Below are 17,915 nucleotides of genomic sequence, written 5' to 3'. Positions count from 1 at the left end.
ACACTAGCTTCTCCAAAAATATGAAAGAGTAGTTCCTGAAATTTCGCCTAGGGCTGCTGCCTTCCGCAAACCACTTGCCGCCGTGGCTACGCCTTCTGACGCCAGCAATGTGCTGACTCTGCTGGGACTGCGAAGAGAACATAGTACACCTCATCACCGTAAGCAGTGACCTACTACAACTACTACTATTTCAACAAAAAACACATACGGTCCTGCAGGCAAGCGGTGCTGGCAAGCTTCCTCAGAGACGATGTCCAACTGACCTGCCGTTTGGTAAAATTCCTTGTAGCCACGGACGTCCATTTCAACAAACAGAAAGAAGATCCAGCTGACAATAGCGTTCCAGATGCAGTTTGGAACCTAGCACTATGATCCTCACCGAGAAGGCCCTCGCTCGCATCACCGCCGCAACAAGAAGCACAGCGCTGGCAATCTGTGCACTTCCTGCACTTTAAGAGGACAAAGTAATGTGGAGGGAACGAGGGTCCAGCTTGGAAGTTGGTCCCCACTCTCAACCACTGGCCCAAGGACTTCAAGCCTTGGAGACAGCGGCAACAATCCTATAAATAAGCTAGCATGGCTCAGTTGCTTCTCCGAAACTCCCGCCTTCTGAACAATTGGCCCTGCGTATCCTTTAAATGGTCTTTTAGGAATTTTTCTGTTCTACTTTGTGTCTTTTTGTTTTACAGGCTTTAATCATTTGTCGAACTGAAATGACCGACAAGTTACCTCAAGGGCAAGCGGTGGGTCAACCCCAGACACCCGTACCTACTCATAATACAGTTCTTGTGCTAAGCACTTTCCCCGGGATATCTGCACACGGTTACCGGTCACTCTCAATGCTGCTCTTGCACTAAGCACTTATCCTGATGTACCGGCGCACTGTTACCGGTTGCCGGAACAAGACCGTTGCTAAACATACAATTAAGAGGCTGATTAGCTAGGCCATGCTGTTAATCACAGGCCTGCAATAGCTGCCAGCCATTACTTTCAATTTATGTTATGCTTAATCTGCTGTGTACTTTAGCTTTGACAAATATTTACACACTAAGCACACCATTCACTTTGCGGTGGTTACCAAGTACAAATTTGAACTAGTACCCTGGCTCTATTGATTATAGATCTTGAGGCAATTCTATGAATACAGACCCTTCTACTTCTTCCTAAGTTCAGCACAACATTACATGCGCTTTGAGTAACAAAACTGTCTGCCTAATGCTTTCCTGGCTGCCCTGCCCTGCCCTGGCCTCAAGTCATCCCCGCACATGACACTTTATTTTCTTGCACTCCACAGGCCGTAGATACCCTGCTGCGAATTTTTAGCTCACAAAAGGGGACCGGGTTCATGCCCAGGCTAATTTTACGCCCATAAACCATTAGCCACATTTTTATCAGTTTTTAGCTTTAATATTTAAAAGCGCTTTCTTTTATTCTTGAACTGCCACAATGGCAATGTATCATGACATGTATTTCTATTATGAAACTGTGAAAACTGACGGATGCTTGTAAAGGTTTTAATTAACTGTACAATAAAAATTACTTACTTTTTTTTACTTGCCTACTATGGTATGGAATGGTGATATTAGAACTGACGAAGGCGTGGCCTGTCCAGGTGACTGTTAATGTTTTTTGACCACGACACGCTGAGCGATGAGATGTTTGGATGTAGGATGTTCCCTGCAGCGTGGGTGGGTTCCGTGACATGCTGGGTGAGGCCGAGGTTTTCGGGGTGGGCAACGTAGTTTGGGTCAGTGTGGTCTTCTAAGTTAAAGTTCAAGGATAAAATTCTGTATGTCGATGTTGGAGTGAGATGGAATCTGTGATGTTGTTGGCAAAGTTCACGCAGGGTCCTGGTGGTCTATAGATGAGGGTTCCTCACAGGGTGAAGCTTGCTGTGATCTGTAGCTTGAGGTACTCCATGTAGCTCGTTGTGGGGCCTTCAGAGGTGGTGCAGCTGTTAGTCTCCTCGAAAATTATGTGGATTCCTTTACCACGCTTGTGTTGGCGGACATGTCTAATGATTTTATATCCGGCGGAGATAGCAGAGACTGTTTGGAGCCCAGGCTGGATGCAGCCAAGTTTCCATAAAGAAGAGCAGTTTCAATGTTTGGTCATTCAGAAGGTCCCATATCTCCATGGTGTGTTTGCTGAGCAAGCAGGTGTTGAGGCACTTGTTTGTGAGTGGGTAGTGTTGTGTGGATGGTTGCTGATTCAGGTGTGTTTGGACCAGCGGCATGCTGGGTGTGTTGGCGATGGGTTAGTGGGTGGTGACGTGGTGGGTGTGTGGAAGTGAGAATGCAAGCAGATCTGCAAGAAGTACAAGTGAAAGTTCCTTCTGTGTTTGTGAGGAGTGTTGCAGCATCAGGGACCAGTGTTGAACAATTAATTAAATGTGTTACATCAGTGAGAACTAGGGTTTCTGGTGCTGGACACTGTCCAAATGCTGACGGCTGCAGACAAGCTTGCCTATATTGCGTCTGCACTGGTATGTCCAGGTAGAAGTGAGGAGCACTGTGGGAGGTGGGCAGGGCAGAGAGGGGAGCAGGAGGTGGGAGAGCGGAAGACAGGAAAAGGTAAGTGACGCTGGCAGGGAGAAGGGCGGAAAACAAGGATGCAGGCAGGGGGACATAGTGTGGCAGGGTATACTCAGACGTGAGTCCCTTGCTCACTTTGCCACTGGATTCAAGCAAGCCGGGCTGAAGAAGGCTGGAATGCCAGAAACCGGTCCTCGGAAGCTTGTTTCCGGTCCAGGGAAGGCATGGCTTGGCAGTTCGGGCTGCACTGTTCCCATGAGGCACAGGGTCAGACTGATTTGCATATAGCCATGTCTGAACTGGGGTGGCAGAGTGGGGTAAAGAACGGTGATGGATTAAACCCAGATCACTTGACTAGGTGTGAGTGTCTGATTGATTCAGAAGCTCCGTCCATCACCAACCCCTTTTGTACCGCTTTTGGCCGCCATAAGTGTGGCAGGGTATACTCAGACGTGAGTCCCTTGCTCACTTTGCCACTGGATTCAAGCAAGAAGGCTGGAATGCCAGAAACCGGTCCTCGGAAGCTTGTTTCTGGTCCAGGGAAGACATGGCTTGGCAGTTCGGGCTGCACTGTTCCCATGAGGCACAGGGTCAGACTGATTTGCATATAGCCATGTCTGAACCTGGGTGGCAGACTGAGCTAAAGAATGATGATGGATTAAACCCAGATCTCTTGACTGGGTGTGAGTGTCTGATTGATTCAGAAGCTCCGTCCATCACCAACCCCTTTTGTACCGGCAGGGGGACATAGGACACAAACAGAGCAGAGAGGCTAATAGGGAAAAGTCACACCAAGAGGCAGAAAATGGTCGAGGTACGAAAAAGAGGCACAAAAAATGAGGTGCAAAATGGGAACGAGACATGAGCGAAAGAAAGAGTTTGAGCGGGACAGAGTTTGAGCGGGACAGAGTTTGAGCGGGACAGAGTTTGAGCAAGCAAGAGAGTGGGTGTGAGAGTGAGCAGAGAGAAGGGGAGCAGAGCAAAATGGGAACTCCATGTGTAGGTCTGGTTCTGAAAGGGCCTTGACTGTTCGGGAACCGGTCACAGGTAAATTGTCTGTGTGGTGGGTGGCGCTAGGGGTAGTCACTTTTACAATGTTGTCTTGTGCCCTGGATGTAGCTCGGCTCCATAATGAGGAATCTGGCTCCTCTTCGCCAATGTAGTAGTGTTGGTGGGTGGGCTACCATGTAGGTTGCAGGAGCTTGAAGACAGACACTCGGGACCATGCTGGCTTGCCTCCATAATGGCTGCCCACATAGATGCAACCAGTATCTGATATTGTTTTTCAGCGAGGCCACAAGCAGTCTTATTTTTATTTTTTTAACTTATCGATTTTCAAAGATGAAAACCATGCTGCACAGAACATAGATGTACACTTACGTCCACACCATTAAGTGAGAAACTAGCATAATTTGCATGAAGGGGAGAATACAGCAGTCAAACGGAGACGTAAGTGGGGAGGAACATTGATACTGAGGCTGAAAAACAGTGATCAATAAGGGGAAGCCCATACATATATGCAGGTCAACAGGCAGTGTACTACAGATCGATAAACGGTATGGGTTATTAATTCCAATCAGCGTCATCATCAGGGTCTTCAGATTCTAAAGTCAATAAATATTCACGGATAGGTAGCCGAATATCCTTGGGTATATTTCGCTGGTAGTATCAAAGAATATCAAGCCCTTCAGGGAGCCACTGGTAGTGGGGACCCTGCTTCTGCCCCAACCAAGGGCTCATTGCGGCTTAGCCAGTAACAGAGCTATGGCAGTGAAGCGTCTCCGTGCTGGACTCAATGGCTTGATATACCCCAGAATCTGGATCTATCGTATGTTCAGTCAGGGTGGAGATTACTGCAAAAACAGCCCCTCAGAATTCATCAATGACAGTACAGTTCCATGCTACGTGTACAGAATTGGCATGGTCAGCTGGCCCTTTGGGACACTGATGTGACCTCGCAGGATCTAACCTTCCTAGGGCCTTGGATGTGGTGTCCGTGTAGTGTCCGTGTAGTGCAAATACTTATAATGGAGCAACTTGTGTCTGTGATTGTTAGAGACCAATTTGGTCTGCGTACAGCAGTAATGCCAGGTGTTGTCTGGTAGGGAGTGACTCAAGTCATGTTAGCAGGCAGCTTTGGACTTTTTTGGTCCTGCTGTCCTCCGCGCCAGGCAGGAGTGATATACCTGGGAACCAATCTTCCACTATCTGAAAGTCAGTGGGGGGGGGGGGGCTGGGGGGGGGTGGAGAATCAGCAGGCTCTCTAGGGCATTTGGGTAGGTGGTGCGCAGGGCACTGTGCAGGTAGTGAAAGACAGATTTATCCATGGCGAGGCCTCCCGGGGGAGTGGGGGTAGGTATCACGGAGACCCTGCCATTCGTAAAGAGATCTCCCATTGTGTGGAGCTGATGAGCTATCAAAGTGCGCTGTAAGACCGTAGAGAGGGTTTATATATCTGTAGAATTGTGTGGGAGATTCATGGGCAGAGGTGAGGACAAGGGGAGTCACTCTGGGTTCAGGTAGGGGAGTCTGGCGTCTTGGTGGTACTAATAGTAGGCAAAGTGGCATTGTGCCACTAAATAGTAAAGTTGGAAATACCGAACACAAAAGCTGCTGCGATTGTATGGAAGGGTCAGTGTCTCCCATCGAATTCTCACGCATCTGCCCACCCTATATAGCTTATTAGGAGGGTACACAGGGTGGCCAAAAAAATTGTTGGTCAATGCAATAGGTATATTTTTAAAAAGATATAGGAAGCGTGGGAGTACCACCATTTTAATTCTAGCAATCCACCCTGCTACAGACCACTATAATTTAATCCATCGGTCCACTTGGGAGGTGAGTTTGTCAAGGGCAGGGCCATAGTTCTGAGGTATAAATTCAGTCCTATGTCTGTGCAGAACGATACCCAAATATTTGGGGGAATCTGTGCACCAGCACAAGTGGGAACTCTAGATAACAGGGGACAGTAAACTCCGTAAGCAGAAAGCTCTTATTTACCCCAGTTTATGGCTAGGCTGGAGAGGTGTCCATAGCGTATTATTTCACGTATGATGGGTGGATGATGTGTTGGTGGATCTCGGACAAATAAGATGTCATCCGCATACATGGATGTTAGAAGTGGACTATTTCAAAACTGGAGCCGTCTATGTATGCAACACTCCTGCAAGTGCTGGACCAAAGTGTCCAAGGCGATAACAAAAAACAAGGGTGTTCCTCTAGTCACATGGAAGGCCTACCATTAGGAGTGGGTGGAATTTGCGTAATCGCGTTACGCAAATCTCTGCGAAACAATAAAAAATCTTCACGAACATGCAGAAATTCCACGCGGAATTGCTTGTTCGCGATGCTTTTTTACTGTTCGCAATCGCTGTATGCTTGCTTGGGGGGAAATATCTTGCGAACACGCATTTTGAGAACGCGAACAAGCAAAACATTTCATGAAGTTGCTGAACGCAGAATTTTGGGCAAATTTGCGTTCTCCACGGAACACGAAATTACCCAAATTCCGCGAGCGGAACGGAATTTACCACCCAGGCCTACCTACCATTCACTCGCAGTTGGGCCATAGGTCCAGCATACAGCAGCAGTATGAGGTTGCGTAAGCCATGGTTTATTCCTAGTTTGGTGAAAGGACACAAGCAGTCGAAGTTACATTGAAAATATTTATCTAAAATATTTTATTTTAGCTTTACATATAAAAATCAAAACACATGATGGAATAAAAAGAAGCAAAACAATATAGAAACACATTGTAATTAAAAAACAATATCTAAAAAGAAAATTAATCTACAGCGCCTTAGTTTATAAAGAGTTCTTGTAGATTCATTTTCTTCTTAGATATTGTATTGTAATTTGAAGAGCCTTATTTCTAGGGTACCTGATCAATATTTAAGTCTCTTTACTTGTTGCTGTTTCTCGTAGAAAAAATACTTTGCATTATGGTTTGTCTTGTGTGTTCATTGAACGAACAACAGCAACTCCTTCATGAGTGGACATGCTGTTTTATTGATTAGCTTTTCACCACTCTGTCTTCTACTTAATGCACATTTTATACTTGGAATTTTTTTAGTGTTCAGACTGGGCAACTCTGTGGATGCTTTGGAGTCTGCTAAGCGTGCCATCCACCTTTCGGACATCGTCCTGCGGTTCTGCATAACTGTCAGCAATCTCAACCGTGCCATGTACTTCGCCTGCGACAACATCCTCTGGCTGGGGAAGTCTGGCCTGGCATCCGATATGGACCAGGACAAGTGGAGTCAGCGGTCCTTCAGGTACGGCGCATGCTCGGTTCAGTTTCCGAACAGGGTGCAAACCCTGGGGTATATTAATTTGTTTTTTGAAGCTGTAGATCAGACTTAAGTTCCAGCATTCTACCATCATGCTGTGTACTCTTCAGCTTGCTTGGACCTTATGACTGGAGCGATGTGGCCCCGGTTGGATGGTGACAGATGTGGTGGACACGTAAATTAATAGAGACAATTTATACTTTTCTAGAGGCAGTCACTTTTCAGGGGAACAGTATTCCAAAAATAAAGTGGCACCATATGACTTTTAGGAGTGGTGGTGAGAGGCTTTCAAGTAGGCCTGGGCGGAGTTTGCAGAGGTAACTCCGCGAAGTGACCAAGAAACTCCACCACGGTGGAGTGCGGTTGGTACTGCCGTTCGCTCTGAATTTTAGCGCCAGGTGTTTGACCCATGCTGGAAAATCTGTGTGAACAGCACCATGCACAGTCGTAGAGGGAGTTGCTTCTTTCTGCTGCTCGAGTACATTTTCTACTCGGGCGTCAGTTTCCTCAACGTGAATGAATGGTTTTTCCAACGCGAGCGGTCGCAACCTTCCAAGACCGCCCGTTTGAGAAATCTCGCTAGGAGGTGGTCTAGCAGTGGATTTTCCTTGCTTGCGCTCGCCAACTCCGTGTTGGGGAGTGCAAGTTAGGAAAAAATTCAGTTTTTCATAACTCCGCGTGCTCCTACTTTCAAGTGAGATCCGAAAATGTTCTTGTTAAGGCTAATGAATGTATGTGTCTACCTTCAAGCAGAATTCATATACACGAAAATAGTATAAAATACACAGACCTCAGGCATGAAGTATGAAAACCATAACTACTCATTGAAGAACATTTAAAACTGGAGGTGATGCACATTCTGTTGTCAAAGCAAACCGCGAACTAGCAGACTACATTGTTTCGTGCTTTGAGTCTTGGAAGTAAATTCTTTCTCGACTTGCATTTTGTGTTCTGTGTTTATATTTATGCAAGTTCTAAGCAAAACCTGACGTCGGTCAACATAAAAAATGGGCCACTTTTGGGTGGGACGTGCTCTCTCATCAAATGAGACCCTCTTGTCGGGTGGGAAATTTAGAAACTGCAGGGTGTCGAAATTCCTTTAATGAAAGTTTCCTCCTTTATCATCATCGATAACTTTATTTCGGTCACAGCGGAACATAAAAGTGCAGACAAAATACATACATGACACACGATAAAAAGATTAAATAACATATGTACAATACAAAATCGGTCCAAGTCATCAAAGTACACATTCTTCACAAAGATAAAACTATAGCGTGATTCAACACGTCATAAAAACAAATTAAACATGAAGTATTTATCGAATCCTACATTTTGTACAGTAACCAGTTATCAATTGAGTCATTGAAGAAATTTCCTGCGTCTGTGCCACATACCATTTAAAAAACGAGAAACTGCAAAGAAAATAGAGGGAGGGTGTCGTACTTTAGGACTCTAAAAGCTTGGGCACACTGTCTGAAATCTAAGTTTCTACAAATTGGTATCAACCAACATTTACGTGTGGCCTGATAGGCAGGGCAAAAAAAAGAACATGAATTTCATCTTCAGGGTTTTATATACAAGCTGGGCAATCAGTATTCTCCACACTGTCCCATTTACTGGTGAATGCCCTGAGCGGGAGACTGCCAATCCTAAATTGCATATACAATTTCCTCGCCAGTGGAGGATGAATCAAGTCTAAAAACTCCTCCTTTTTAAAATCTACTTTTACTTGCAGAAACTCAGTTGTTAGTCTTCCCACTGAAGGGCTCACATGAAGAGACAGTAGATTATATTGCCTGAAGTGTCGAACCAAATCTGCCCTGGATAACGCTGGGCAAGTTACATCAGGTGTTTCCCAAAGCTCGGGTAGGCCAATCCTAGTGCTAATTACCTTAATATGTGTTAGCCACAGGGTTTTCTTTGTTCTCAGTACAGCCCAGACCTCCCGAAATTCATTTTTATAGGAGGCTAATTCAGGCACTGACCATAATCTTCTCCAATACGTCAGTGGCTGTAATGCTACTTCCTCCTCAATAGGGAGTAGCCCCAGGTCCATACGTAGAGGCACTAGCTGTGTACTAACTGGAAGGCCCAGTAAGTTCCTCATAAACGTATGTTCTACCTTCATGAGGTTGGATGGCCTTTGATGTCCCCAGAGTTCCGCCCAGTACATAGAGGCCGCTCTGGCCTGTAGTTTGTAAATTTCTATAACCGGGGCAGCTGGCTTAAATTCAGATACTATGTGCACTTTCGAAATCCCCCCAACCACTTGAGTTAACCTAACGGCAGCCTTTGCTAACTGGGTATCCCAGTCGAGATATTCTGTGAGAGTAATGCCTAAGTACTCAAAGGTCTTTACCCGCTCAAGTGGAATTCCATCCAGAAGTGGGTTTGGGCGAGTCTGCCTGGGGGGATTAAAAATCATAAATTTAGTTTTAGCTAAATTTATCTCTAGCCCTCTTGTTGCACAAAAATCAGCAAAGCCGTCTTGGGTTCGTTGGATGCACGTTGATGTTTTGAACAGCAAAGTGTCGTCCGCGAACATCAATGCAGGCACCCTACCTGAAGCTAGCCTCGGGGCATCGGTATCCTTAACTCCAAGAAGGTGGTCTATAAGCCCATTTATATATAGACAGAATAGGGTAGGGGCCAGGACACACCCCTGGCGCACCCCCCTTTTCACCGGGAAGCGATCTGACAGTTCGCCGTGCTTCCAGCACCTAACTTGTGCATAGGAGCCAATATGAAGCCTGATTAACCCATCCAATAAATAAATTGGTAGACCCAGATCGAGCAGTACACTCCACAGCTTATCCCTCGTGACCAGATCAAATCTTGACCGCAAGTCAACAAAGATGAGGCAGAGGCTGCCACCCTCCACACTGTTTTCCAGTACAGTACCTGGAGTATAAATATCTGGTCCAAAGTCGAAATACTCATCCTAAAACCGGCCTGCAGAGTGCTCAAGATCTCATTTTCCTCTATCCAGCCCTGGACTCTATCTAAGATGATTCCTCCTTTATATTTGCCACTGAAAAAAACAAATCAGTAAGTTAACGAAGAGTTCCGGCTCTGTTCCCAATTTAGCTATTTTAAAAAAGCAGGTTGCAACCATATTGCCTAAAACGATGTACTATCTCTGTCTGAGCCGGTCCAGACTTTCTCAGTAAAGCCAGGCAGAGTGGCCCATGTTGTGTAAAAAACACACCAAAAAAAAAAAAATAAAAAAAAATTGTGTTCTAAGTTGCGGTGCAAAAATTCGAGCCTGCTCTTAAAGGCAGGTCGGCAGTTAGTTATTGGAGTGCCAGTCTGCCTGTAACTGAAAAGCGACTTGCTGCATGTTGGCAAAGTGGTCTGGATCCTCCATGGGAGGAAGCGCTGTGTGTTGCTAAGTGTTCACACGTGCGCTCACGTCTTCGCTATGGCGTGTGTCCTGGGTCACATGTGTTCCGTCATTTGCATAGGTCTGTGCCTTCATGCCAAAGCTGGGGCCTCCAGGGGATTACAAAGGGTGTGGCCCTAGTGTCTGAAGCACGGAGGCACAAGGCAATAGAGGGTTCATTCAGATTTGAGGACCTGTCCTCCGACCCAGCTGGACTCGAGGTTCCTCAATTACAGTTTGGGGAACTACAAGGTTTCTGAAGGTCTACCTTTGGAAATCCTTGACCTGAAGGACCGGCAACCTTGGAACCTCCAGGTCATAGAAGCGGTCACCTGTGCTGTATTGGGATGGGGCAACGGTCACATATTTTTCAGGCAGAGTCTGCCACAGGAAGCATAGCGGATCTGGCCGGGGAAAACAAACGGAGGTCCTCTAGTACAGGGAGTCAACTTGCTGAGCAACAAGTCTGTTTTTTCTTTTTTTTTTTTTTTTTTTTTTACTACAGCAAACTCTATTTTGAGGCTTTGTTTCAGTAAAACAAAAAAGTGATTGACAAGTTCGGCCAACCTAACTTGGCTGTTCTGTATTCAGCTCTACTTTTAGCGCATCCGCAGCACCGATCATATGTTTTGAATGCATAGAGATAGTCAACAGGCAGGTGGACATCTTTGAAGGGGCTGAACTATCCACCAACCAGGTGGTAGAGACCAGCTTCTCTGCCAGCCTAGCAAGTTGGCCGCCATACTGTGAATGAACCCGGAGTGGCTTGCTCTGGGTCACACAGGATTGTCAAGGGTTGACAACCCTTTAACCACTAGAGAAACTGTATGCTTTACATTTCCTGGCTGTGTTGTAACAGAAAGCACCTTTCTGTGTTCACAGAATCCCACAATGGTTTCCTCAGTATGTTAGTCAAGCACATCTTTAAATGCAGGCAATTGTCAGGTATTTGTTTAACCTCTGGCGTCTTAAACTTCAAGTTCTGACTGATATGCTTCATAAAATGACTTGATATTCTGTTTTCCACATCTGTTTTTACTTGGCATAGCACTGAAACAGGGCCTCTTAAACAAGTTCTTCTCTCAAAGTCTGTGAACTAGATTATATCAATTAACTTTTAAATAACTTCAAGGTGGCTGACTTTGGTACACACAGAAAGCAGTGCTGACATGAGATTAAACCTGTATTCTGGACTTTTAATTAAAATCATCGTTAATGTACCTTTCCTATAGATACCTACACATCCAAGGGTTCTGCTTCTGCTGTGATTAAGCCATGAAATGTATTTCAAAGATCTCCTAGTGGATTTTGTGGGCATATGTTGTATTACTAACTGCTGGTAATTCTGGTGCATCAATTGTCTGTTTATTCTTCAACCTGCAGGTATTACCTCTTTGCACTGATCATGAACCTGTGCCGCGACGCCTATGAAATCAGACTCCTGATGGAGCGTGAGGCAGCTGGCCAGCATCCTAAGGGCAGCTTTGTGATGGAGAATGGAGGCATGGAAGAAACTGAAGCACATATCCAGCCCCTGGAGCGGAGACTGCGGATGCAGTTGCTACTGCTTATCCATGTCCTGAGGAGTAATCCCCCACTACTCCTGGATGTGCTGAAGAATACCTGCGACATCTTCATTCCTCTGGACAAGTTGGGACTCTACCGGACAAACCCAGGCTTCGTTGGACTCTGTGGCCTCACGTCATCTGTGCTGTCTATTCTCTCTATCGTTCATCCTTGGCTTAAGCTTAAACCGTGAGGAATGCACTGCGCCCAGTGGATTCTAAGCCAGTCGGAGGATCTGTGATTCAAAGAAATGTTGATTGCCTAGAAAGCTGATGTTCATTTTAAGATATCTGAACATCTACAGGGTTATGCTGTGATCAAATTTAGGTGGCACACAGAAGTTCTAGTGGCCCTCTTTCGTAGACGCTAACTGACTTTGAACAGGTTTAACCATTTAAAAACCAGGACATTTTGCAGATTTGATGCTTGTTCTTGGTTTAGATGGAAACAGCAGCTTAGCTTTCTAATTTCGTAGCACTAGTCTATCTTGAAATTTTCAGTCTTGTGTCCCTTTTTTGTTAGTTAATGGGTTCCACTTGGAAAAAGTGGGTTGGTTCCTTTTTTAAAAAAAAGTTTGTTCCCAATACAAACACATTAGGAGCATTGCCAGGGATGTCTCCAAGGACTTTTAATTGTGATGCACACCTTAAAGTCACAGCTTAATTTTGGTTGTACACTTTGTTTTCTAATAAGAGACCTGGCTTCATTGAAATCAGTAAGATCTTCCATTTCCGTAGAACCCACAATGTAAGAATTTTTTATTCCTTGTGAGCTAATCTAAGCAATTCTATTTTCCAGGCTAGAGGCAATACGGCCATGTCCAAACTGAAAATAAAAACGGCATGCAGAATTTGTCTTAACGCACTTTTGCTTAAAATGAAGAGATTAGCACTTAAAGAATTACTTTTCAAATGAAAATTGGTTGTTTTTGGCTTTAGCTCTGCACAGACCCTTCTTGTCCAACCTTTAGAAATACTTTTTTACATACTGGAGTTTTATGCTATTTTTAACGCACCTTATATGAAGCCTATTTTAGGATAGGTTTGTTAAGGCATCCACTGTCCTTTTTTCTTCTGTAGCTTTGACTTAATGGTGGGTTGCACTGGCTTTGATCAAGTTTACTACTGAAGTTCAGGCCAAAGTGGAAACTATAATTTCGAATGTAAATCTGTAATGCATTGAGCATTGTATTTTCATGTTTAAATTGCTACAGCACCTCCAGCTAGGAGAGGGGACATTACCTGTTGCAATAAGTAATACGCGCGTAATAACACAAATGAAGATTTCATGTGAAAACGTGTGGGTTATACACCTTGCACAGGACAGCTCAAGAAATGTGGTATTCCAGAAGGGTCCACAAACATTTGAGCAGCCCCTTTTTTAATCACTATTACTCAGGTGTGCGGTTAGTCCCCATGGTGTGTAGAAAGGGTGTCTCTATTTGTATGAGGATATGACTGCAGAGAGAATGCTTTAGTCTGTGCCACTACACTTTATTACAGACACATGGCAAAAAGACTGGAGGTTTATGCTAACTGTGCTCTACCAACACAAGTGCAGCACAGTTAATGCACCTTCTAGAGTGCACTTGTGGAGGGGGCACTCAGTGCCTCCTCCACAAGGAGCACCGCCTCGAAGGGTGTAGTCCTAGACTATAACCATGTTGATAGGTAAGGGTTCCATAGCCCCTTCCCAAAAGCAGGCAGGAGGCGCTCCAACAGAGACAGTGACATTTCAGCAGGAGCTGTACTGTCAGTGTTTGTGCTGATGCATTCTGCACTCTGCCCTTGCAAGAGGCATAGAAGGTCCTTGAGAGTGTAGGCGCATGGGTTGACCGCACAACTCGTGTGGGGTTCTTCAGGCCCATCCTAAGAGTCAGAGACCACATAGACAGAATTTTGAACTTTGTGTAAAGCTCTGCTCGGGCTTTACATTGGATGGTGTCTGTGGCATATCTTGCTTCGCCATATCTCATCAAGTTAGTGCATGTGCTGCTGACCCCATATTTACTTGGAATGGAAATCACATGCCCTGTTTTTGCCTGGTCACCAAAAAAAGAGTGCCCCCAATGCAAATTGGGGACGTGCACTCCTGTCAGGAGCTGTTCTTGGAAATATCTCCGATAACAAAAAGTGATGCAAGATCATTTGGAAAAGTACGCAAAAGTGTCTGAGGATCATAACGCCATAACGATTCCCTTCAGTTCTTTTCAGAACGTCGCAAGAAGCCAGTCGCAGATCATGGAAAATGTTCAAACCCTGTTTTGAGCAAGATACTCATATCAACGATTATAAAGTGTGCTCTGCCTGCAAAGATCTGATTGAGAATATGAAAAGCATTCTGTAATCTGTCTATGGAAAGGCATCATTCCATGATTCGGGGGCTTGATTAGAGGTAGTGGCTTTAGGTTCTTGAGCATGTTCAGACGGACAAATTTGATTTGATTGTAGCTGATGCCTGAGCTTTCACATTAGAGATACAGTCAAAGAGCACCTGAGTTTGTTTCTCTCGGTGATAAAGGTGAGCTGAGTACTTTAACTGATAGGAGCATGAAGTCTTCCTGTGCTGTTCTTGTGAAGGACCCAGAATGTGTTATCCACTCTTATTTGTATACTCAGTTTGCCTCTCTGTTGAAGCAGTCCGAGTATTTAGTGCTGCCCACCTCACTCAATAAGATGCGAAGATGGTGCCATGAAAGACTGTGTCTTCTGATGACGTGTAGCGACCATACATATGCATTGAACAATACTTGGAGACTTCAGCAATGCCTGGTGAGCCTCAAAAGACACTGTGCCATTGAGATGTGTGGTGAAACCTTGCCATCCCCTGGATCCTTTGTTGTGGAAGCATAAGAGCAGACCCACCTGACCTAGCGGGCTTTTACTCACTTAATAGATGGTAACACCGCATTCACAGTGTATGGAAGAACCTCTCCTTGGTCCTTATTTGTAAAGTGCAAACGTATCATCCCCTTAAGGGTATCTAGTCATTGGGGGCTGTCAGGTAGATTAAGTGATCTATTGCCCAGTGTCGCATGATGCAGAGCTGAGCTGCCTCCGGCTGCAGGAATCGAACTGTGAACCCGCGCTCCAGAGTCTGCCGCTTTTGCCGCTACGCCACACCTCTCCTGTCAAAGCCCAAACTGGTTGGGTTCATAAGAGCAGTACTATTTAATGTATGACAAGGAGTTGCATGTGTTAACATCAACAATCTCTTCCTTTTGTGTTTTTTTTAAATTAATTTTTTTAAATAAGGACTAGCTACCTCTGGCTGTGCATCTTTTGCTTCGATAGCCCCCATCTATGCTCTTTCAGGGGTCAGTACCTTCACAGAGACAATGTTCTTTTCATAAAGTAGTTACCTTGGCGGAAACCGGTGTCGCCACGAGACGCGACTTACGGGAATTAAATCAAGGGGTGTTAGAAGTAGCAGAGGCGCTAATCTTTTCATTAAACCGAGTTGTAGAGAAGCTAATTTGGTCCCTTGTTCCGCATTCAAACCACCCCTAGAGAAAGAAATATCATTAACTGATCAGTGGCTGTAGCGCAACCAGCTCCATCAAAAGAAGTTTAATGTTCTTAATGCTTTGTGCATTAATTTCTGCAGATGTTTACTTTAAAATAGTGTGTGTCTATCACAGAAAGGGACATAGCGGTAGCTCACAGCAGCCGTTTGAAAGTAGTGACTGGTTGTTCTTCAGCAAAAACTACTTGTACTTTAGGGCAGTAGAAGTGTGCTTGCATGTAACATCCTCTCTGTTCTCGTACCTCTCTACACAAGATCTAAAATTAGATGGCATGCAAAGCTCCAGGGCTTCAGAGTGCCAGCGCCAATGCAAGTTTTGGGTGCATACAAGGATTTCAGACTTGAATCCCTGCACCCTCGGTTTATAGCAGATCTACGTGTTGGCTGTCAGTATTATCAAGCAGTAGGTGTGTAGAGGTTTTTCATGAAAATTGAATTACAAAATTGAAACATACGTGTTTTGTTTGTTGTTTTTATTTGTTTACAGTACTCAGCAGTCATTTTGTAGCATCATGTGGATAATGGTAATATTTCTTTTTCCACTGGACACTCTTTTCGTAGAACTTCTGCTGTTTTAGATTTACAGTAGGCGGGGTTCGTTTGCAGTAGCATTGCCGCCGATATATCTTTGTGGTCCTACAATTTCCCTAAGATTTTTCTTTCTGTGGTGATGAGATCACGCCTACTACCTTGCTCGTAGTTCGTCTTTATGCTGCCTTATTTGCCAGTAGTATTAGTTTCTAACTTCGAGCGCAGTAAAATCAGTCTTCAATTTTGACTGTCATGCTCTGGAATAGCATTAGTAGCCATCTTACAGCGGTGATACAATTCTTTCTATTTGTTGTGCTGCAGTGGTAAAGTGATGTTTTCTTCTTGCTCTGTCACTGCAACAACAAAAATTCCCTTGCCTCTCAATTGTGTTTCCAGAAAATTGTTGGAAAATACTTTGGCACACATTTAGTGACCTGTGTTAAAGCTGTATGTATAAAACCTGTAATGAATATTACAATTGTGCTCTTTAATGAGTGTGCTTTGACCTCCAGTTCTGACTACTGAGCAAAAAAATGGGAACTGATGAATCAAACCAGTATCTGAACCCTTATAGCTTAGCTTTGTTTTTCTAGTTTAGCTCATGTAGTTATCAGCATTGTTCCTGAAGCTTGTGGAGGAGGAGAAAGGCGTATTCATGCTTTGGAAGACATTTCATTGAAATAATCACTTTTAAGGGAAGGAATTTCTACACCAGATAAGAAACCATTGTCCTATGTGCGCCAAGATGCAACCTTCTGGACCATAACGATAGGCTCATGCTATACATCTATAATTCAAGTGAGAGTTTATTCATGTTATGTGCGTTCAACTGATACAAGGTCATAGTTTTTTTCCAATAGAGAGATCTTTATAGGACCTGGTATGTGGGCTTGTATGATCTTCCACCTGTCCTATATAAGGTCGATTAGGATCCTCTGTAGGTTTTCCCAGTTGATTGCCCTCCACAGGACCTGGTAGGTGGCATTGTGTGCCCTTCCACCTGATCTGAGGTTTAGTACCATCTATAGGTTTACCCAGTAGTGTTGATCTGTATGGGGTGTTTGAATGTAAACTGTGATTATGATCGGTGTTGTCTGCTAATTGGGAGTTTTCAATGCAGAGGTGTGCCTTGGGTGTGCGGGTTGTCTAGACTGTCGAACATCGGTGGAACCCATGTGAGTGCTGTCGAAATTGTAGGCCATTTTGGTTCTTCGCTGAAGAGAGTTCAGTAGTCAGTAGTGCACTCAAGCCATAAATTAGCTCCCTCGATGTGCGTCATTCTTATGGCTTCTTGTAAGATGTTCATGTTCACAAAACTTGTAATTTCATTAATGTGTTCTGATTCGAAACCACAAGCTCACATTTGCTTTTATTCAATTTAATGTAAATATTGTACAATGACATCTTGTAAATATAAAATCGTTTTAATAAAAGCAGATTGCCACTTGACCACGTGGTAAATTGTTGGTGTGATTTTTAACAAAGCTTTCCTTTCCCTATATCTGAAACGTTTCCAACGGTTGTATAAAGTTGCCGAGACATTTACAAAAGCACAAAAAAAACCAAAAGTTTTGAAATCAATTAAGGTAATGTCAAATTGCTTTCCACGCCTACGCCACCTTCATTGAATGCATGATGTATGTATGGCTTCATCTAAGCAAGTGGGCTTTAAGGTTGGTGTCCATGTAACCTATTGAGAAGAAGCCACAATGTCGAGCTCAGTTACTTCTACTTTTGGTGGGTCAAGGGGCTGCTGTTTGCTTGGGTAAAATGTATTTTTTTCAAGCTATGTAAAATTGTTTTTAAAAAAGTCCTGGTACCCTCCCCATTGTGGAAAACGAAGGTGTACTACCCACCTCCAGCTTAAAAAAAAAAAAAAAAACTTCTCCCCCCCTCCCCCCTCAAAAAAAGATATCACTTTAATTGTCAAAACCTGCCAGGTACTAGATTTTTTTTCTTTTTCTTGGTAAATCAAACTCACACTGATTCGTTACTTTGGAATTTTCTACTAGCGGCAAGGGGCTTCATTTGTATTGTGGTTGCGTCTTCCATTTTTGATTGTGAGATTTATTTTGTATCTGAGAG

General features: G+C 44.3%; 1 protein-coding gene across 1 annotated transcript in view; it reads left to right on the top strand.

The window, feature by feature from the left end:
• PEX11B (peroxisomal biogenesis factor 11 beta) overlaps window positions 1-17,279 on the top strand; it is a 93,231-nt gene extending 75,952 nt beyond the window's left edge. Inside the window, exons 3-4 of the mRNA XM_086945366.1 lie at window positions 6,607-6,808; window positions 11,592-17,279. Of these exons, the coding sequence (XP_086801492.1) occupies window positions 6,607-6,808; window positions 11,592-11,967 (578 nt within the window). The 3' untranslated portion in view covers window positions 11,968-17,279. The remainder of the gene's footprint in view (window positions 1-6,606; window positions 6,809-11,591) is intronic.
• Window positions 17,280-17,915: the final 636 nt, after the last annotated feature.

The sequence above is a fragment of the Lissotriton vulgaris genome, chromosome 12 (genome assembly GCF_964263255.1).
Source record: "Lissotriton vulgaris chromosome 12, aLisVul1.2, whole genome shotgun sequence".
In the NCBI taxonomy this organism is placed as follows: Eukaryota; Metazoa; Chordata; class Amphibia; order Caudata; family Salamandridae; genus Lissotriton; species Lissotriton vulgaris.
The sequence above is the reverse complement of the archived record's forward strand: the minus strand, read 5'-3'. Positions and strand labels throughout refer to the sequence as shown.